The following is a 22,820-nucleotide window of genomic DNA, read 5'->3' on the forward strand; positions in this document are numbered from 1 at the left end:
GTATTTTAGTCACATGGAGTGACAGTTTTCTGTCATTTTTCTAAAACTGCAAATTCTTTGAGAGACCCCATCACTCTGTCATTTTTCTTCTAAATTTCTGCCTTTTATTATTACATGGGTGGTTCCTGTGAAAATTATTGTTGTCTTAGAATTATGTATTAAATAATAATGATAATGATTTTTACTAAATTAAGATTCCAGATTTTTTTCCTCATAAAAGTGGTTCTCTTACTAGTGAGAAATTTCTCATTTTTAAAATCTTACAATTTCAATTTTTGAACTACATGTGATCATTTTAGCAAAATATATTTTTAACGTATAATTCTTACTAAGAAGAGACAGTATTTTATTTTTACACTAGTATTTTTAAAATAGTCATTATTAATTAGTACTTTTTTATTGTTTTGTATTTTCATTGATGCCTCAACTTTAAAAATTTCTTCCTATGAGTGGTAATGAGGGGTAAATTTTCAGCCAGTAAGCAAGGACTTAACTATAGGACTGTTATTAAAATTAATGAGTGTCATTGTTAGAACACAGTAAATCTATACCATTAATGTTCTCTAATTGTTAATCATCATTAAGGAGTTAGAACATCATTATCATTACTTTTTTTTCCCTACGTTTTATTTGAACATCATCAACATTAAAGAAAATCAAGGAAAGGTTACAGTCTTATATTTCTGAGCTGGGGATCCAGGATTAATTAGATATTTCAATATTAATAGTATGTCTTTAGGATTCTGTGACCCTGGAAGTTGAGGGCAAAGTGGAGAGACTGTGAGCGATGTGGGTAGTAGCTTCCTCAAGCTACATCCCTCCCTAACCTCTGTTCCTGGAAGTCCTATAATTTGTCTAGATGTTAGTGTCCCAAAGGACACAGATTATCTGTTCTTATAATATATACTTGTTGGCTGATCTCAAAGGAATTTTAATGTATTTTAATTCCAAGAACTGAAAATTTCCTCAGATAAATCCAGAACTCTTTGTGGGTACAAATTCTCAGATAAGTTGATCGTATTGTTTCAGGGTCACCGTTTATTTTATACTCTGTGGCTCGGCAAATTTGTTTATCTTTGTCCTTCATTTCTTTAGGTTATCACTTAGCCCCCCTTGTGCAAGAAAACAGAGAACTAAAAGTTTAACTAACATGCCTGCCTCCCTGAAGGTGATTTCAAGTGGGTACAGCTCTCTTCTTTTTCAAGATACTAATCCTTTTTTTATACAATGAATTATATAGTCAAAGTCCTTTTTCTATCTCGCTGGTAATAAAAAAATATTTTTACCTTCCACATTTCATCTACAATGCCACTGAGTGGCTTTTAACTCTAATTTGGAATGGAGCGTAATATTCTGAGAGGCAGGAAAATATCACTTTAAATCATAAAGAATTAGATTAGATATTTCGTTTCGCCGTAAGTAGAGATGAATATTTCACTAAGATTAGAGAAGGAGGAAGAGCACGGCACACAGAGAAGTTGTGTCCTTCTCTATCCCTTTCTATCATTCACGATTGTTGCCAGAAATCATTTCTTTGACATGCTAAGAGCAGTTGTGATGGAATTTAAGAGAAATATGGTTGATTGTTATCATTACTAAATGAAAGAGACTTTTTCTCCTTTGATTCACTAGAAAATGTGTAAAGAAAAACAAACAAAATGCTTGTCACATTCTGTACGATCCACGTAAGACAGATGATGGGACATTTCTCCACCTGATGGCTGCGTAAATCACCTCATTTTCATGGTTTCCACAGGGTTGGCCAACGTGCTGCCTGCCCGGCTCCCCACTTCTGATTTAAACACACGAGTCAGGATGACTTTGGAGGGTTGTGATACTCGCGGATTTATGGGCCCTTGTATGGGGGATTCTCATCACTGTACAGCAACCCTGTCGTTTTTGTGACACAGCCTGTTTGACTGGTTTGGGATTTATGATGGAAATAATTCAGAACACAGTAATAATTTTCCCTGGGCAATTACGCTACCATTTGGTACTTTGTCCCAAAGGGGAAGATGAATGCGCTGGGATCTATCCATGGGTTTAGTAGCTCCGTGGAAAGAACAAATCAAGGTCAGAATCCAAATGCAGAGTCCGTCGTTGTGGGATTCTCTTCTTCACCTTGAAGGCCTTCCACGTTTCCATGGACCTTTCCAGGTTACGAAATACTCTTCCATTTCTTGTCTTTTAGCTTTCACGGTGACTCTGGGAGGTAAATACCATTTCTCTCATTTGGGAAAGAAGAAAACCAAGACTAGAAGTGTTGCTTTCCTTGAGTTGGTTATTTAGCAAATATTTATTTATTTATTTATTTTTAAGTAGGCTCCATTCCGGATGTGGGGCTTGAGTTCATGAGCCTGAGATTGTGCATCGCTTGCTCTACTGATTGAACCACCCAGACACCCCTTCAGCATATATTTTTAAACACAGACAATATGAAGGCATTTTGATGTACATTAGGGATACACAGTCCCTCCTTTTGTTTTTCCAAGCTCTTTATTATGAATAATTTCAAATATACACAAAAGCCAGTAGAAGAGTATATCCATTGCTCTGCATCAGCAATGATTAACTCATGGTCAGTCTTATTTCACCCACATCTCCATCCGGCCTTTCATACCATGTTGAAGTGATTTCCAGATATGACATCATTCCATAAAAATAATTCTCACTATATGTCTCTAACAAGTGACATTATTAAACATGGTGATCTAAAATTAACATTTCCTCAATCATATCGAAATCTAGGAAGTGTTTACTTGTCCAATTGTCTCATTAATGCCAAGTTTTATTTACAGTTTTTTCAAATTAGGAGCCAAATGATATTACTGCTTTGTGATTAATTGATGTCTCTTTTCAATCTCTTTTAAAGAGATTAAATTTCTCTTGATTGAATTTCTCTTGATTTTCCCCTTCACCTTCAAAAAAATTCTTCCCAATTGGTGAGGAATGAGGTTGTTTGTCCTACACAGTTCCTACTGTCTGGATTTTGCTGACTGCATCCTCACTGTACACCTTCCTATGTTCCTCTGTCCTCTCTATTGCTTGTGAATTGGTAATCAAATCTGGGCCTTGATCCATCACAGTTCACATTTTTAGCAAGTTTACTTCACAGTTGACATTTTATGAATGCGTAAAAGAAATAGTCATCTTTTCTTGACATTTGCAGCTGTTGCTGTTCAATGCCTAAATCTGTTGACTTACTAGAGGTTGCAAAATGGTGATTCACTGATTCTTTTTCCATTCTTAAACAAAATAGTTCTCTCCAGAGAAACTTGCCCTCCCTTACTATTTGGTGATTCAGTGATACAGTTTTTAAGGAAAGGCAAAATAAATGCCTGAATGTTTCCCTGTATTTTTTAGTTTCAAAACTAATGAGCCAGTCCTCTAGCATGCTCCACAATGACCAATTATTTTATTTTGTTTTGTTTTTAGTTAGGTACCATTTTGTCGTATGGATTCAAGTATATTTGAATAGTTTAATTATGTTGCAGTTTTTATTCTTATAAATATTCAAAATGTTCTACTAATTTTGACCATGAGTTTCTTCAAGTTGATTGCAGAGACCAGATTATTTATTTATTTATTTATTTATTTATTTATTTATTTATTTATTATTGAAGTTTGATTTGCCAACATATAGCATAACACCCAGTGCTCATCCCATCAAGTGCCCCCCTCAGTGCCCATCACCCAGTCACCCCCACCCCACACCCTCCTCCCTTTCCACCACCCCTTGTTCGTTTCCCAGAGTTATGAGTCTCTCATGTTTTGTCTCCCTTTCTGATATTTCCCACTCATTTTTTCTCTTTTCCCCTTTATTCCCTTTCACTATTTTTTATATTCCCCAAATGAATGAGACCATAGCCCAGATTTAATGGGTTGCTGTCACTTTGTACTTGTTAGATTCCCTTTATAACACTTGTTGGCCCTTCTAAAACCTTTCCAACGTGAGTCATTATTCTCTCTGCATGGCTTGATTATACTCTCAAAAAGTGTTTTTGTTTTAAAAATGCATCCGTTTTGGACTGAATCTGCCTGCTTAATTATTTCCTGTTGTGTCAGTCTAAAATTCAGACCTTAGCTGTACGTTTAGAAAATTATGTTTGGAATTATAACGGCTGAATATATGCAACGATACCTCTGTGAATAGACTGGGAATGAGATTGGCTTGGTTTTAAGAGTCCTCGTTGAGGTTTCTAAATGAGGCACACTACCAGGCCCAGGAGTATGCCTTACAGTTACATCCAGAAAGTGATTTCCCAACCCCACCCCACCCCTGGTCTGTATGTCAGTACTCAAGTCTTCACTCTTGCCCTCTCAGTCTGTGTAATGACCTGCCCACAACTTCCCATAACCTCAGTTCTTCCTTTCTTATAAGACTTTGAGATGGAAAATATCTTCTGTAGTTTGAAATACTTCCTCTTATGTAAATTAAAGGTCGTAATTGCCTTTCACTATTTTTTTTTTTTTATTAAGTGAAAGGCAATTACGACCTTTAATTTATACGTTGGCAAATCGAACTCCAATAAAAAAAATACAAAAAAATAATAACAATAAAAAATAAAGGTTGTAATTGGATATGAATACCCCTCCCTTTCTTTGATAGACCACATTCTAGTACTCTCGTTTTGCTGCATCAGCAATATCTCTGAAAGCCATGTTTTATTGCAATGCCCTCTTTATGGTAGGCATGTTGCCACTAACTGGAGTCAGTCTTTCCAGGCCAGAGTGTGGGCTAATAGAATTCTTGTCTTATGGAGATTAGACCAGGTACCCAAAGAACCCAGGGAACTAGGTGCCATGCTGAATAAAGTGGTTTTACCAGAAGTGGCCCCAAATGACCAAAATCTAAAAGCAATATCAGCAAAAAGCTCACTCAACGTCCCATTTCAAAGTCACAGCCACGAACCAAACTATTCTCTCCTTCTCAGTAGGTTCTATTACATCAAGTTTCCTTTCTAAGGCCTCCAGAGTTTATCCCCACTAGATGTGCCCAAATTCCTCTTCTCATTTTTTCCTTTTACTAGAAGATGAGAAAGGGAATACAAAATGATCCGCCAAGCCTTTTTGGTATAGTAATAAGAATATTGGTGGAGGAAGACAGGGTTTGAATACCAGTACCACCCTTATTTGCCATATGATCCTGGAGATGGGGGTAGAATTTTAAGCCTGAATTTGGATCAGTAAAATGGGGATAGTGATGTTGCTAAGCTCAGAAGATTGTCATGAGGATTTAATAACAACGCATGTACAGCGCTTGGCAAAGGGGCCGGCAGTGTTGGTCCCCACGGGGACTGTCCACCTGTCTTCCTTTTCCTTACGCCAACTGCTGATTGATGAAGCCTGAAAACATGAACTAACTTAGATTTGCCAAGAATAACAGCATGCTATAACACTTAGCATGACCGTTCCAACTTGGGTGTTCCATCCAAAGAAAATCATTCGGAGTACAGGAAAGCATTGTGCACAAAGAGGTCCTTGCTCTGCTACTCATAGATGCCCCGAACACTCAACAGTGAACTACATTTATCTTTCCCACAGAGTGTGGCTAGAACGAATCCAAAAGTAATCATGAGGAATTCCTAATAATATGGAAAATTATTATAAGTAAAATGTGAGGCTTTCATGTAGAGCATGATAAAATCTATACAAGAAGCAAAGCTTTTGATATAACTAGACAAGAGGATGCATAGCAAGTTATTTTTTTAAAGACTTTTTAAAAGTATTTATTTAAATAATTTCTACACTCAATGTCACTTGCTCAAGAGTCTCATGCTCTTCTGAATGAGCCCAGCCAGGCACCTCCCAGTTATTTTTAAGTGGTTTGATTTCAGTATTATCTTTCTTTTTACTGGTTCCCTATTATTCACACATTTCTCAAAAAAAAGGAGCCAAATAGGAGGTTAGAAGCTCCATTGATTTATGAACTTCTTGGCTAACGATCTGATATCCTGATATCAGTTAAAATCCTGCTGGATTTTTAAATTCTTTTCACTACTGTTGTGGCTGTGTAAAAACTGGAAAATTCCATTGCCCAGGAAGCAGGATTCCATACCAAACTTAATTAAACATTGTATTTTCCATGGAAATCAAAAGCAATATGGACTATTTTCCTGGTGGTCTTTCAGGCTGTTTTCTGTATTTAAATTCTGGAATAAATCCACTAATTAACCCAAAGTGGAATGTGCAGCTTCCAATATATAAAGTACATATTCTCTTAAAATGTGTTTGTTGCCTGAGCAATTTCGCAGTAACTTTCCCCATATCATCAGATACTAGTCGTTGTCGTTTGTTGTTGTCTAGCAATTGAGTAACGATAACTAACGCAGGGATTGAGCTTTTGGAATATTCCCCACCCCCCACGATAACCTGCATAAAAAAACTATTTCTGAAACAAATCTCGTGAGTAGCTTTAAAAGTCCTTGTCTGCTTTGACGTCAGTGGCTTCACCCCCTAGGTGCATGCTCTTCTAGCAAGCATAGCCTGCATGGGCAGGGGCCAGCTAGGGAATCGTATGGTGCTCCAGTCCCACCTGGGAGGACCACATGGCATAGTGGGGGTCTCTCTGCAGCAGCTGGAGTCCGTGCTTCAGAGCACAACTCGGGGCCTATCGTTCCCGGGTCTGAGCTTGCAGCGGCTCCATCATCCCAGGAAACCCCCCCGCAGCCTTCCTGCTGAAGGGCTCTCCTTACCCAGCAGCGGCCACCTCCGCAACCCCAGCCATGAAGGCCTCCTGGCATGTCCTCCAACCTGGATCTGTCCTGGGTTGAGGCCTCCTGCCCATGCTGTGTGCCAGGAGGCCAGGGCTCTTGCCCTGTAGCCTGGCTGGTGCCTGGCCTCAGCCTCCCGGCCCCTAACTCCGCTGCTTGCCCTGCAGAGCTCACGGTCCACATCGTGTGTGTCCTCACACGCCGGACTTGGCAGGACACCTGCTGTCATAGTGACACCAAAACACGTGTTAGAGGGATGGAGACAGAAAGCATCCAACTCCGGTTCAAAGTGGCATTTGGGGAGGGTTGTGGGCGAATCAGGGAGGTGCTCTCATCGGTCTTGGCTTTCAGCTCCAGCTCTATCGCTTATTAGCCAAGTGAGCTTGGCAGGTGCCTTATCCTCTTTAAATTGTAGCCTCCTTACCTAAGAGAAGGGGTGGGGGCACTTAATAGCACTGGGCCTGGAGCTTTTAAGGGCAGTAAACTAAAACCCACGTAGACCATCTTTCCTAACACCTTGCCACACAGTAAATCCTCAACGTATGATAGCTTGAATTACGTTAATAGTTAAAAAAAAAAAGTTTAGCCATAAATCTAAGCATGTTTTTCATTTCAGGTGAATAGCTATTATCTGTTAACTCTTCCAATTAATGACCAAAACTGACTCTGCTTTTTAAAATGATTGAGTATCCAGAGGTTCCCTGTATTTAGACAATGTCTGATTTCTTGAGAAATTATACTTGGAAATAAGGAAGCAAGTGTGTGTAGGGAAGAAAGGCTGGTTGTGGGGGTGATGGTGCAAGTCACAAAAAATTATTTCTGGATGCTTTATTTTTAATCTTCAGATCTTTCCTAAAGAAGGGACCCTAGGGATCATGTAGTTCATCCTTGGTGATTTACTGACCCACCAGAGAAGAGATTTCCAAACCCACCATCAATTTACCAGGTACATGGTCTAAAACAATGCTGTTCCTTCTAGGAGAGTATGGAAGTCATTTGCCAATGAGGAAAAAAAAAAAAAAAAGAACAGAGATGCTTATACAATACTTTTGCTTTCTCCCTGGCTATAAAGCTATTTTATTTGGATATAAACTAGCTTATTCAAAGCTACTTAGGTAGATAGCAATGGCCTTCTTACCTTCTCTCGTGTATACTGTTAATAAGCAAAGTGACTAAAAATACTATAAATATCACTTCAGTGGGATTTTCCCATCCTGCTAGTTGGTATTTTTAACCTTAGAAAATGCTTAATTTATAAAACATATATGTATATATTAAAGGGTTTTTTTTTTGAGATTTTACTTATTTATTCATGAGAGACACAGAGAGAGGCAGAGACACAGGCAGAGGGAGAAGCAGGCTCCATGCAGGGAGCCTGACGCGAGACTCGATCCTGGAACCCTAGGGTCATGCCCTGAGCCCAAGGCAGATGTTCCACTGCTGAGCCCCCCAGGCGCCCCTATATTAAAGTTATAATATGCTTGTAAAGTGCTCCTATTTTTAAGAATAATGACATTATTGCCAGAACTTAGTGTAAAAAAAACATTTATTGAGCATCTATTTTGTACTTGACTCTGCATTAGGCTGTGGGATGCAAAGACAGGCAAAGAGTGCTTCATTTCCTTAAAGAGCTAAGCCCCCTGAGTGAGAAAGATAATGTTATGATAAAATTATGATTACCATCATGATAGTTATCACAAAGATCGCTGTTATCAAGGTGTTATGTGAGTCCAGAAAATAGGAGCCTAAGTCCGTTTGGAAAAAGGCTTCCTGGAAGAGTAGGAACGGGGAAAGGAGGGGGGCTGTGAGAACTCTATGTTGTGCAGCTTTTGGGGTTCTAATTTCATGGGGCTACAAATAAATTACTTCTTTTCCATCTCTGCAGACATTTCTCCAATCCCTGAGTCACGTAGTTTCCCTATGAACTGACCAGATAGACAGTTGGTTGATAGAGGTACCTCTCCCATGTCTTTCCCTTTTTATTCCATGGTGCTCTGAGGACTACTGGAGTTTCCAGTCTCTAGTCCTACGATCTTCCCACAAAGAACACATAAAAGCCTTTAACAATGAATAACAAAAGGTAATAGATAAAATTGTACACTTTTTTAATTAAGCCTTTCAGTAATTGCTTTAAAAATCTGTGCCCTAAGAGACAGGTACATTTTGTGAAATATGTAGTAGGTAATTTATTGGTTTTAAATGAATATTCAATTAGCGAAACCTGGGGTATGATGCTCTGAAGAGTCTGATGGTGCTGGTTTTTTTTTTTTTCCCATGTTTCAAGCACCCAGAAGCCAAATGCTTTTCAAAAAAAACCTCATAAAATAGGTTATTTGTGTGCAAGCCACCCATCTCAGTAAATTCAAGAGTTAACATTCACAGAATTCAGAGCAGTCTTTAAAAAGTAGTTTTGGATCTTAAGTGAAAACAAAGCCAGCCAAGACCAGTGCATTTCAAAAACAGCTAATATTGTCTGGTTTTAATCTTCTTCTTATAAAAAATATACTCTCATATGTCTAAAGATATATTTCATTATAAGCTCTAGTAAACGGAAGAAGGAGGAGAGGGTGTGTGTGTATTTAGGAGGACGGGATGGGAAGAGAAACGATACAGGTGCATATGGGCAATCTTTTATCTATTTCCTTAACTTTCCTCATTTGTTTCATTTCCTCGTTATCTTTTTTGTGATTCCTAAGTTACTTTTTTAAGGATTTATTTATTTTTTAGAGAGAGTGCACAAGTGGGGAGAGGCGCAGAGGGAGAAGAAAAGAGGAAATCTTAAGCAGACTCCCCGCTGAATGAGGAGCCTGATGCAGGGCTCGATTCCATGACCTCTGAGATCATGAACTGAACCAAAATCACGAGTTGGTTGCTTACTGACTGAGCCATCCGGGCACCTCCTCCCCCCCAAAAAACTATTTCTTATGCCAACCTATACCCCAATAGTACAGAAGTTAGATGTCGTCTATAAATGCTTCCTTAGGTATCAACAAAACACACTTAGCTGTACATGAAATATTCTTTAAATTTGCTATTTTCCCCCTATTTTGTTAGCAACATTTCTCTGTGATGATGCCGATCCTGGGCGACTGCATTTTGGCATCAGGACCCTAAATGTGCTCCCTACTGGGCCAATTACTTGGAGCTAATGTAGTGTTCCATTCATTGGAGTCTACACACTTCCCCCATATTGATCGCATTATCAGTAGTAGTAATCACAGATATCATTACCAGCCAATTACACAAACACATATCTAAACTAGGTAACTTATTCACCAACATTATCTCTTGCAAGTCTTAATTCTGTAATGAAGCTGATCATCTTGTCCAATTGAGTGGAGCTACATAGTTTGATCTAGTCGGCTAAATGTGAGTGTATTGAATTATGTAGTAGGTAATTGCTTACATATGTTTGTAACAACACAAATGAGAGCAATTTGAATGTAATCTGTTTCTTATTCTATTTGAGGGCTGCATTAGAGAAGGTTAATTGCTTTAAAAAATAGGCCCAAGCATATATTTGGACCAAACACAGTAGACGTGGTTTTCCCGCTCATGTAACAATGGGCGTGAGACCTGGTACTTGAGCGTGCCATGATGCAGAGGCCCAGGTGGGTTTCTGACATATTCAGGAAAAGACTTCCAAGGTCACCCTGAGAGATTCATTTCAAGGAAAAAGGATATTGAGGAGCTAATGGGAGAGGACAGTGGGCTAACCCGCCAGTGATGAGCACTCATGCTCCATTGGCTAGATGCATAACCATTCCTAACCACCGAGAGTGGGAATTGTCATCTATTCTAGGAAGTAGAGGAGAGCATGGATTTTGGTGAGCAGTCAGCAATTTTTGCCATAAGCACTCAAAACAGAACTTGCTCTATTTCCCTATTTAATGAATACTTTACTTGGCTTGTCATTATTTTGGAACTTCTATCAGGCTTGCTTTGCTTTTACTTTCTTCACACTGTGTCAGATGTCTTCTCAAACCTAGATCCAAGCCCCGCCTCTTAGACTTATACATATTAAACGATGAAGAATGAGGAATAAAAAATTCCTCGAAAACTTTTTAAAAAGTTTTTGAAAAAAAAAAAAAGACTTTTTAAAAAGATTTTATTTATTCATGAGAGACACACAGAGAGAGACAGAGACACGGGCAGAGGAAAGAAGCGAGCTCCATGCAGGGAGCCCAATGCAGGACTTGATCCCAGGACCCCAGGGTCATGACCTGAGCCACCCAGGTGCCCCTTTTTTTCAGATTTTTAAACAAATAAAATATGACCATATTCTTATAATGTTTTTTCAGCAGTTTAAATTGTAGACAAGTAAGTTAGGATAAAAGGTTTTGGGAACTAAAAAGAGGTTCTCCTTTTCAAATGTCTTATTTCACAGATGAGGAATTTGAGGCTTGGCACATAAATGTGTTTGTCTAATTCCATCGGATGCATTAGTAGTTCCCAGCTCTTTCTCAAATCCAAGTCTCTTCCGTAACATTATTTGTCATCTTCTTTAGTCATATTTTCTACAAAGCATAAGTCATTGAATAATGTCTATCAATTTACAGCGATGAAGTAAAATGCGATAAATTGTAACTGACCTAAGGCTAGTATGTTTAAATCTGCAATAAAATAAATCCAACAGCTCTAGATTTTCCAAACTTACTGGAAGATCCATAGTAAGTTAGCTGCTCATTCAAGGGTTTTTGTTTGTTTGTTTGTTTGTTTTTTTCTGCATTATTTTTCTTATTTCTGCAACAAAAGAACAATGGCTTCTATATAAATCATCTACAATTCTAAAGTTATATAACCCATGGCATATAGATTATAAATTTATGATCATGCCAATTAATATTTAGAATTAAAAGTTCAGGGGAAAAAATGACAAAATCTGAAATATTGGAAAGTATATTTCTTTTAGGGAGGAAAGCCAAGTCATTATTTTTATTTAAAAAAATTATGTTGCTGGGCACCTGGGTGGCTCAGTTGGTTAGGCATCTGCCTTTGGCTAAGGTCATGATCTCAGGAGGCAGAGGTCGTGGTCTCAGTCCTGGGATGAGTCCCACATCTGGCTCCCTGCGCAGTGGCGAGTCTGCTTCTCCCTCTGCCCCTCCTCACTGCTTGTGCTCTCTCTCTGTCTCAAAAAAATAAATAAAATCTTTAAAAAATTATATTGCCTTTTCAGTGGTTAGCAGATATTTTTTAAGATTTTATTTATTTATTTGACAGAGAGAGCACCTGTGCACATGCTAGTGGGGGGCAGGGGCAAGGGGAGAAGGATGAGCAGACTCCGTGCTGAGTGGGGAGCCTGATGAGGGAAGGGAGGCTAGGTCCCGGGATCCTAGGATCACAGCCTGAGCCAAAGGCAGGCACCTGCCCCCTGAGCCACCCGAGCGCCCCCGTGGGTAGCAAGCTCTTAAAAGCAAAATGTACTTGTTATTGAGGTGCTGTGCTACCCTAACAACAAAGGGAAAATTCCTTATTTCAATGCCATTGCCATAGCCAATAAATTCATGCTTTTTCTGCAAGGATGTTCAAAATGGCAACTGTACAGGAAAAGTGGCCTAAGTCTAGATGTAATCTAAATCTGAAGGGCTCTAGGAAATTTTGAAATTATGTGGAAATTTGGGGTTAGTCCCCCCATTTGTGTTTATAGCAGACATTGACTGTGGCTGATGGGCCCATGAGTGAACCAGAATCCTTAGAGTGACACACGTTCATTTTTTAAAAAAAAATTGGAGAAAGCTGAAGCGCAGCCTTCAGAATTGGTTTTTCTCATGACCATCACAAACCTGCCGCACGTTTCCTGTCGAGTGACTTTTGCTTGTCACAGTAAGAGTTAGATAATCTGGCAAACTTAAGTGGAGAGGAGCAAAGGCTTTGCTCCCTGCCTGTCCACTGTCTCCCACGCACGAATTAAAAGGCCTATGTCTAATTTTGTAATGTCACAAAAGAACAACAGTGTGAAAAGTAGATAAAGGAGATAAGCAGGCTTTGGTTGCTTTCATTATTTACCTGATCCCTGTGTTAAAAGTCTGCGTTCCGTTGATTATTCATGTAAAAAAAAAATAATACAGCAAAACACACAGTGTTACAATGCGTATGCATCAGGGACACCGAGGCTAAGACAGACCATCTTTTAATGTACGGCGGATTGTCATTTATATTGCTTTGATTTGCAAGGATTTTATATGCAGTCTCCTGGGGAGCAGAGATATACACTTCTTTTTGGACCCTTTTTTGGATATATACTCTTTAAATATGGACAACATGTGTTCAGATCATTTTTAAAAACCTGCAGTTTCATATTCTCCAAAGACTCTGACATTGGTCCCCAAGGTGACACAGTCAAAGATTTTGAAAGAAAAATAATAAATAGGAAGAGCCTATTCTTTCAACTTTTTTTTTTTTGAATTTGGACTCTATTAAAATATAACTGAGATTTTCATAGGTGTTATGGAAACCATTTCTTTTGAAAAACGCTCAAATTGTAATATGACATAGATACAGTCAAAACTGTATGTCGCCTCTTTAGTTTGATTATTCCCTTGAAAACAATCAGCATTAAATATTACACAGAACCTACACGAAGAGCAGAGAAAATGCATTGAGAAACTAAAATTGCATTTCAGTAATCAATTATTTTCAATTTCATGTGACCTCTGAAGAGTCTCTGTGAAGGGAAATAGCTAGAGTTGATTCGATTCAAAGTCTGGAATTCTTTGCTTTTTTTAAAAAAAAAAATGCATTCTGATATTTTTGTGTATGTAAATTCTTAACTCTCTAGCTCTGTATATATTAAGGCACATGGTACCCTGAGTAGGACTATATTTAAAAAGTGAGTAATTTTATTTTTATAGCCTGAGTATGGCTTCTTTATACTGTGATGAATCTTGCTTTCTGCCCTTTCTTTGCATAAGTAAAATCTTCATTTTTGCATCATCATGTATATTTTCTGCATATAGTTAACATTAACTTTTTCAACTGCGCAGGGCCGGCTATTTGCCTCAGCATATCCCCCTGGAGATTATCAGATACCTGTCCGAGGAGAAGGATTTTCTTCCGTGGCACGCTGCCAGCCGAGCTCTTTACCCCCTTGATAAATTACTGGACCGCATGGAGAAATACAACGTCTTCAATGTAAAAAGACATATTTTCTTCCTTCTTATTTTCAGATGATGAACTGTTTTCTCATTTTCCACTTTATACAACTGGCCTTGACTTATTTGTGTCTCTTCTCATCTGTATTATCATTTTTTGTCCTGATTTTCCGTGCAACGCTGATGACAATTACTTGAAGAATAAATGTAATACAAGCTAATTTTTTTTTTTGATTCTGGCCCGAAAGTGTCAATTAAGCTTAAAACGCCTCAGAATTCAAGAACAAATATACATGGCAAATCCTTAAAGTTCAAACTTACTTTCCAAGAGTTAAAGGGCTCTGTGCTCACAGAGGACTTACCCCCGGTACAGGGATCCCAGAGATCTTCACAGAATGTAGACAGTTTCAGTAAAGATTCTTAGTCATTATTTTTATCCAAAAGGGCAGAGTGAATTCAATTCACTTCCTTAATTAACAGGGATAAGATCAACATCGAGGCGAGAGCCCATTCATAATTGGGTCCAAGGGGACACAGGAGAGCAAACAATAGATAATCCAAATAGACGCCAAGACATGACAAACATTTCAAAACATTACCTGACCAGCTTTCCTAAGCTGAGGCCTGGTGAGCCAACACTTCACGGAGGACCCCACCTGATCTAACTTAATGACTGTTTGGAATAAAATTAGGATTAAGTATGGCTCATGGGTTTTGATTCCTAAATTTCTTTTATATATGCGTGTGTGTATATATATTTATGTATGTATGTATTTATATATGTGTGTATATATGTATGTGTATACACACACATATATAAAAATCTTATATATAACATTTTTATATATAAAATTAAATTAAATTATATATTATATATAAATACATAAAAATATTTATATATAAATATATAAAATAAATTATATATTATAAATTATATATTAAAATTTAAATTAAAATTTTATAAATAAATAAATAAATAATTTTTTTTAAGTGGAGTTCAATTTGCCACCACTGAGGCTTTGCATTGGGCCCCTGCCTCCGGGAGCTGTAGCCCGTCCTGAGCACGGTGTGGCTCCCTTCGGGAGTTGGCCCTGTGTTGTATAAAACTATCCTCTGTCTGTGACACACTGGCTCTGCTAATTAACCTCCACGTTTGGGATTACTTGAGTCTGGATTGCCGTGGCATGAAATCGGTTTATTAGCACCCTCTGCATGGTTGGGTAGCCATCAGAGTTGCCTCTTGTCTCCTTGTTCTAAGTTTGCATGCAGACACCTCTGTTTTAACATATATCTCCTTTTTAATTGGAATAATCCTAGCTTGACTGTTCATTGTCATTAGTTTGGTCTGATCCCTTACAACAGACTTGGCAAAAAAATGTATCAGCACGCACACGGTGTGACTTTGGTCTGCGAGGGAAAGCCTTATTACACTCCTCTTGTCTCTCTAACAGAGACACTGCAGTGTTAAACCTCCGTACAAGTAGACTGCATTTTTGTATATGTTTGTCCTTTGAAATAGTATTTTGCGTCAGATCCCTCAATTTCAGTAAAAGTTAAGAATTGCTTTTACTGTAATTTCAGTGCTTCCATTCTTTTGACAAAATTCAAGGACTGCATTAAAGTGAGGAGAGCCTATTTCACATTGCTGCTAATATTTAAATATATCATTAGCTCAATGGATTGTTTTTTTTTAAATAATAAATTCATTTTTTATTGGTGTTCAATTTGCCAACATACAGAATAACACCCAGTGCTCAATGGATTGTTAATTTTGAAATGCCATATTTTTTAGTAAAGAGGGTTCGGTGTCTGTCAGATTCAACAATGCTGGGCTTACATAGCAATTTTGCATTAAATGTGCTTTATTCACAGGAAATGCATAAATGTTAGGTGCTTCTTCCCCGCTCCCCCCAGCGAAATCTACATACATTTGCATATATGTGTGTGCGTGGGTTTCATTGTCGACATTCCTCAGTTTCCTTGCTTTGCTACAAAAATAATCATCTAAAATATTGACTAGAAGGCAAATTACTTGAATCAATAGGAAATAAAGGGTAGATGTCGACCATTGTAATTGTATTTTATCCTTATTTTCTGTATTTGAAATACTGAGCGGAATAAAATTAGAGCATTTAGCATGCCCATAATGCTGCTGACATTTTAAAGTAGGTACATTTAGAAAATATTTTAATTGTATTTCTAATTGTAATTATTAGCATGGAGACATTTGAAACTGACATGGTCTTTATTTCCCCTCACCCCCATTTAGGAATATATTTTAAAGCAAGTCGCAACAACGTACATCAAGCTGGGATGGCCAAAAAACAACTTTAATGGATCTCTTGTTCAAGCATCCTACCAACATGAGTACTGTTTTATTTTCTTACTCGCCTCTTTTCCCCCAGAGCTGCACGACAACATATGACGGGGTCCATTGCGTCTTTGGCAGCATGAGATAATCTTTCTTTCATTCTGCATCTTTCATTTCCCTTTGCTGGGAGGCCTGCTGATGGGTAGCAAGCACAGTTTCCACTACCTGGTACTGAGAACAAAAGCATGTACTAGCTATGCTTTAGTGTAAGATCTGCCTTTATTGGTAAAAGTGAGATTTGAATCCATGCCCTCCACCGTATTACTATTTCCAGAGAAGACGTGTAGTACGTGTAATTTCTCTGCTGCCTAACCATCTCTTCCTCAGCCAAATAGGATTTCTGTGTCTGAAAATTACCTTTGTGCTGATTATTTACTTATCTACTATTGATATAATGAGTTATCCTTCCTTCTCAGATACTAACACTGTTTTTCCTTTCGATGGCACCTAGAGAACTACGTAGAGAAGTTATAATGCTGGCGTGCAGTTTTGGCAACAAGCACTGTCACCAGCAGGCATCAACACTTATTTCAGATTGGATTTCCAGCAACAGGAACAGGTAAATTGAACCGAATCCTGTATTTCTGATATGATTTAGTACCGTTTTCAGATTCTCAGTTGATGTGTTGCATTTTTTAAATGGAGAAAAGCAAGACAAGAAAACACACTGCAAAACTGTGTTTCGGGTTCGTAGCTTACGAGGCAACAACGTAAAAGCCACAATACAATTACCTTTGGGAGACTTTGTGGAGTTTTAGACTTTCTTTTTTTTTTTTTTTTTTTTTTTAGTTTTAGACTTTCTTAATCTAGGTCCTTGTTCTTCATACATAAGGTGTCAGCTTATTTTGAATTTGGATAGCTTTGCTCTTCCATAAGAATAAAATGATTTTATGTGGGTCACGTTCTAAGGTTCTTTATAAAGGTTGTGGTATTTATTCATAAAACAACTGCAAGCGTATGATATAAGTAAAGTGGTATAACATATGTTGATATTAAAAACCAAAAGCTAGAAAGGTTATAGAAAAGATCTTTCCTCTTTTAGTGACCCTTGACAGAGACCTTAAACTTGTATCTTATCTTGGAATTTCACAATACAGGATTTTAATACATAATGTGATGTCAAAATTGTTTAGTAGAATTACGTTTGATAAAAAATATTATACTAAATGTCACTTGCTAATGTTAATGCAAAGGCTATTAAACATAAAAAAATTGAAGATCATGATCTTTTCGCTATGATTTTTTTAGACTTACACGTCTTTGTATTTCTGAGGACTTTATGTTCTGTTTATTATACTCTGGGCCATTTCTCATCACTCCTCCCCAGTCTTTGGCCCCTGCATTAAGGAGGGTCTTATTAGAAGGGTGAGGAGCCAGGGGACTGTTTATCGACATGATTCTACTCCACATGCCGTCATGGGCTTGTCCCCGAGCTGAGTGGCTGGGATGACCCCATGGGAACAGAGAAGGAGACTTGTTCTAGGTGAATGTAGAGAACCACAGAGGGTGTAATATCCTTAAGGAACAAGTTGCTTTTTGTCTTGTCAAAAGTTACGTAGGTTTAACTGTAGTATCTAAGTGACTCCAGAGCGCAGTCAGGACAGCTATCCTGCTTCACAAATCTGCGAGAGAAATCCTTGTCCTTGCATTACTAAGTAATTTGTCGTACTGTGTCACTTTCTTTACCATTATCCTGTGTGCTCTTTAAAGTGAACCGTTTCTGGTCTTATCCTGAGCTAAGGAAGAAAATATATTATCACTATCATGTCTCAGTAGATCCATCACGTACGCCAAGACAGTGATTACATCTATCCCCCGTCTTCCCTAGAAATAAAGTCTAGGGAATAAATTCTCATTTATTGACTTTTATCAATGATTATCCTTTTTTTTTTTTTTTTTTTGCTAAGTCTTCTGAAACATATTGAATCAAACTGGAAAATGCTCTAATAAAAACTTTATGTTCCTTCTCTCCTACCACCTTCTTCAATTCTATCACATATATTTAGGCGACGAACACATAAACATTTGTCTAAATTCAATACACTCAAAATTGTATTAGGAAACATAATCATAGGTACCTATGAGAAGAAAAGGTGAAATATATTATTTGAAGATGGTTGTCTCTGTGTTTCCCCATTTTGCTTTTTATTTGATTAGTCTTTTGTTTCATTTTGCTACAGACACATGCCTTTTCTCAGACCTGATAGTTGCCTTTATTTATTTATTTATTTATTTATTTATTTATTTATTTATTTATTGATAGTTGCTTTTAAACCCATAAAAGTATAGCTATTGGGGAAACGCTATTTTTTAAATAATTCATTCATTGAACAAAATTTTGCAGAGCAATTCTCAATGCCAGCTGGTGACCAGAAAGCACAGAGAAGAGGGAGAGCTCAAAACTAGTAGAGAGAACAGCTCTATAACAAATAGCTGTTGCTTGAAGTAGGAGCTAAGCACAAGATCAAGAAGGGAGGGCTTACTGCCTGGGAGGAATCGCATTCACCCTCCTAAGGGGTGAGCGGGATCCTGTTGGATGGACAAGGGCAGATGGGAAGTAGGGGCAGGTGCATGAAGCCCTAAGGTGGGTGGATGAGGCTTCCAGGAAGGGAGGCACATGGACTGCTGGTTACTTTAATGTGTGTAGTAAATTTTGATTTGTGATTTTGAACAATCCATCACTTTCAAAATTCCCTTACAAATGAAAGTTCACATAGGAGGTGTCAGCTCATTTCTGTTTTGATAACTCTGCCATTGGTTGATGGCAAAATAACTAAATTTGTGTGTAATACTTTAAGGTTCTTTTATTATTTCTCATCATTTTTATATTCTCCTGCTTTCCTTTCTTCTATGAGTGGGCAAGTAAACTTGCTAAGTGGAACTAACGCTGTGTTTACTAAGATTTGCTCAACCAACCATATGACATGTCCCTGCATATACAAGTGACCTCCCGCGGTGAGGGTACAGGGTACTCACTGAGCTACCTGTGTGTGAAGAGCAGAGATTTAACCTTATTTTTTTCAAAGACAGCTTAATAATAAAACAATAGTGTGATCCTTTCATTGATGCTCCACTTAAGTTTCCTAAATTGAGTCAAGGAAGGGGAGGGGAGAGTTTCTTTATACATGTGTCTGAAGCAACACACCAGTCAGTTATGTTTGCTTGTTTTTGTTTAACAGGAACCTTAAAAATCATCCTTTAGGGGATCCCTGGGTGGCGTAGCAGTTTAGCGCCTGCCTTTGGCCCAGGGCGCGATCCTGGAGACCCGGGATCGAATCCCACGTCGGGCTCCCAGTGCATGGAGCCTGCTTCTCCCTCTGCCTGTGTCTCTGCCTCTCTCTCTCTCTCTCTGTGACTATCATAAATAAATAAAAATTAAAAAAAAAAATCATCCTTTATAAAAGCTTCCAAAGCTAATGCAATAGGATACTTATACAGTGTTTTGGGAGATGATGTATATTTATGCTAATAAGTCTAAAGGACAGTGAGTCATGGAAGTATCAGGGATTGCAGATCTGGGATGCTAGGCTACTTTACAGTTGGGGTGATGGGTCCAGTCAGCGAAAATAGGAATGGATTTAGGAAAATAGAATGGATGTGAAAGTTGGTGTAGGGAGGTTGCCCCCGGGTGGTTCAGTGGGTTAAGCATCTGCCTTCAGCTCAGGTCATGATCCCAGATCCTGGGATCCAGCCACACTTGTGGGCTCTCTGCTCAGCGAGGAGTCTCTTCTTCCTCTCCTTCAGCTCCAACCCACTTGGGCTCTTTCTCTCTCTCTCTCTCAAATAAATAATAAATAAATAAGCCTTTAAAAATTCTAAAAAATAGAAAGTTGGTGTAGGGAAAGGTAGTAGAACCAAAACGTGCATTGAAAAGTTAGAGATGGTGGCAGCAGAGAGGAAAAAAAAAATCGAGGATTACAGTGGATGATAAATTGAATGAGTCGACATTCTGATCCCCGTTAATATATTCAAATGCTACAGCGTGTTGAATTGTAATGGTGATGTCATGCATAAAAACAGACGAGCTCCATTCAGGTCTCGTTAGGCTGTGATTTGGGAACTGAGTTCAGCAGAACACCACATCTCAGAAAAGAGACAAATTGCCAAGCATTCAGTAGAGAACAATACAAATGATAAAAAGATCTTGAAAACACGATCTGTGAGAGGAGGTTGTGAGACCTGAAAATTTCACTCTAAAAAAAAGAAAAAAAAGACACAGAGAAGATGATAGCCTTTTGTATGTGTGAAAAAAACATAACAAAGGGGACAGAAATTGGCTTCTTTCACTGATTGGTACAAATAAACAAGAAATAATTGGCATAAGCTTCACTGAGTAAAATATAGGGATTATTACTGTAGGTGAATTATTATTTGAAAATTTCTGTATTAAAACACTATTGAAATTGTACTGTTAACTATACGGAGATCACAATATGGTTAGATGGGGTTTTTTAAAAATAGACACTTTAATTTGAAATTAGATGTGTGTCCACAGTAACACAACCTCTTAATTTTGTGATAATTTAATTAATTTTGTGTATTATTTCTCAAATAATGTTAAAAAGTGCAATTTAAAGACTTAAGCTAATACAGAACAAAGATTTAAAGTATTTAATTTTTAAAAGTATTCAACAGATATTGATATCCGTTCCCCAATATATTGGTAACTGGTATCATCACTCTACTTAAAAAATATCTCAAAACAGTGAAGTACCTTCTATATTCTGGGATATCACAAGTGTATATTGAAATGAAATGAATTTGAAATTTATTTTGAAAAAAAAAGAAAAGAAATGAATTCGAAATTCATTTTGAAAATGGAAAAATCAAGCCCATTCCATAGAATAATCATAAGTAGAGGAGCATCTCTGGAGCTTTGCAACATACGTAATACATAAACTTCACTACTCACGCCATCCATTATCATGTTACTGGTATTATTGTCTTTAATGATGGTGATTACAATAAAAAATATATTTATTTATTATGTGGTTAGTACATTTCAGGCATTGGACTAACTGCTTTTTGTGCATGATCTCATCATTTTTATTTCATTTTTGTAGAAGACAAGTCCAGAACTCACAAAGGTCATGTAACTTGCCAAGATTATATGACAATAGGCATGAATCTGGGATCCCACTCCCAGACTGCCTGCCTCCTAACCCTAAACCCACGTGACTCCGCAGTGGTATATCAAAGTACCATATACCAGTGATCTATGTTTGTTAAAAAATGATTGAATAAAGGAAGAAAGAAAAAAAATACACCCAACAGAATTCGAGTTCTCTCTGCAATGAGTATAAGCAAGTTTTATGCAGGTTGTGCTCACAACCTAAGCCCGGGGTTCTTGACTCTGCTCGTGTACAAGAGTCATGGGGAGGACCTGAGAAAGAGTTTGCTGGACCCCACCCCAGAGTTCTGATTGAGTAGGTTGAATGGGGCCCAAGAATCTGCATTCATGACAAGTTCCCGTGTGATGCTGCTGCTGCTCTGGGGACCACACTTCGGGGACTACTGATGTAGGGAAAGCCTACTGTCTTCAAAACCAAAGACACCCGTGATCAGATGACAGCTGCACACTACATGAGCTGAGGGAAATCCCTTGGTTTCATCGAATGAAAAATGGCCGTAATGTTACCAACCAAACAAGTCATGAAAATGGTACAGAAGAATGCCTGTTTATTATTTGGGATTTTATAGGAAAGCAAAAAACACTAATCATTTTTGGAGTTGCCTTCTGCTTGTTTTGACCATACAGTTGGGTGGTGTGAGCTTTAAACATGGGAAGTAGGAAGAAGTATACAACAGAGCAGTACAGGGCATGAGCATGCCTTCAATGGCACATCTTCTCTGTAAGTTTGGGGGTGATAAGCATGCCACCTGCAACCTAAAATATAAAACAAAATATCGCCCTAGAGATTCCCAAATAGGGGCATGGGGACGTTTGCCCTTCTTCTCCTGCTTGAAGAAATACTGGCTGGCTTGGCCTCTAGGTAAAGGGAGGTAAATTGGCCTCCCTCCCCTTCATCCACTGCCCATGTCCCTCCAGCAGCCATAGCTCATTGCATCTCATGGGTAAAGGACCCCAGTTTGGCAACTTTCCTTTGTGTCTCTCTCTGCCCATCAGTGTTTGCTTTTCTTGTGTGAGAACACAAAGGACGGATGGACAAAAGGCTCTTTTTGCTACAGTCTGTGCAGCTGGTTCAGAAACCTCGTGTTTCCTTCCCTTAAAAACATAGATCCTCACTTAGTGTCCATGTTTTCAAGCTATTATGGTCCCTCCCCCCGTGCTCTTTGCATGGCTTCTCATATTCTTCTACGAGCTGCCCTACTGTATACACTAGCCAGGCCTGCCGCTTCAGCGCTCAGTGACCAGCAGATGCAGTTTGCAGACAGGTGAACCCGGCAGGGGGTCTGTATGCAGAGATGGGAAGGACAGGGCTGCCCAACCTCCGGGGGCTCGGGTGAGGAATTAGGTTCGCTCCTAGTTTGTCAGTAGACAGCTGTGGCTTTAGACCACTCAGTGTTCACTCCAAGGCTCAACCCTGTTTCTTTCTTTTTTTATTTTATTTTTTTAAGATTGATTTATTCATGAGAGACACAGAGAGAAAGAAAGAAAGAGAGAGAGAGAGAGAGAGAGAGAGA

At 38.3% G+C, this 22,820-nt stretch overlaps 1 protein-coding gene across 1 annotated transcript in view; it reads left to right on the forward strand.

Annotated features, from left to right (window-relative positions):
- TRHDE (thyrotropin releasing hormone degrading enzyme) overlaps positions 1-22,820 on the forward strand; it is a 371,785-nt gene that overhangs the window by 321,810 nt on the left and 27,155 nt on the right. The window contains exons 13-15 of the mRNA XM_077913853.1: positions 13,697-13,844; positions 16,074-16,171; positions 16,627-16,734. Coding sequence (XP_077769979.1) covers positions 13,697-13,844; positions 16,074-16,171; positions 16,627-16,734 — 354 coding nt within the window. The remainder of the gene's footprint in view (positions 1-13,696; positions 13,845-16,073; positions 16,172-16,626; positions 16,735-22,820) is intronic.

This window comes from Canis aureus, chromosome 11 (genome assembly GCF_053574225.1).
Source record: "Canis aureus isolate CA01 chromosome 11, VMU_Caureus_v.1.0, whole genome shotgun sequence".
Lineage (NCBI taxonomy): Eukaryota > Metazoa > Chordata > Mammalia > Carnivora > Canidae > Canis > Canis aureus.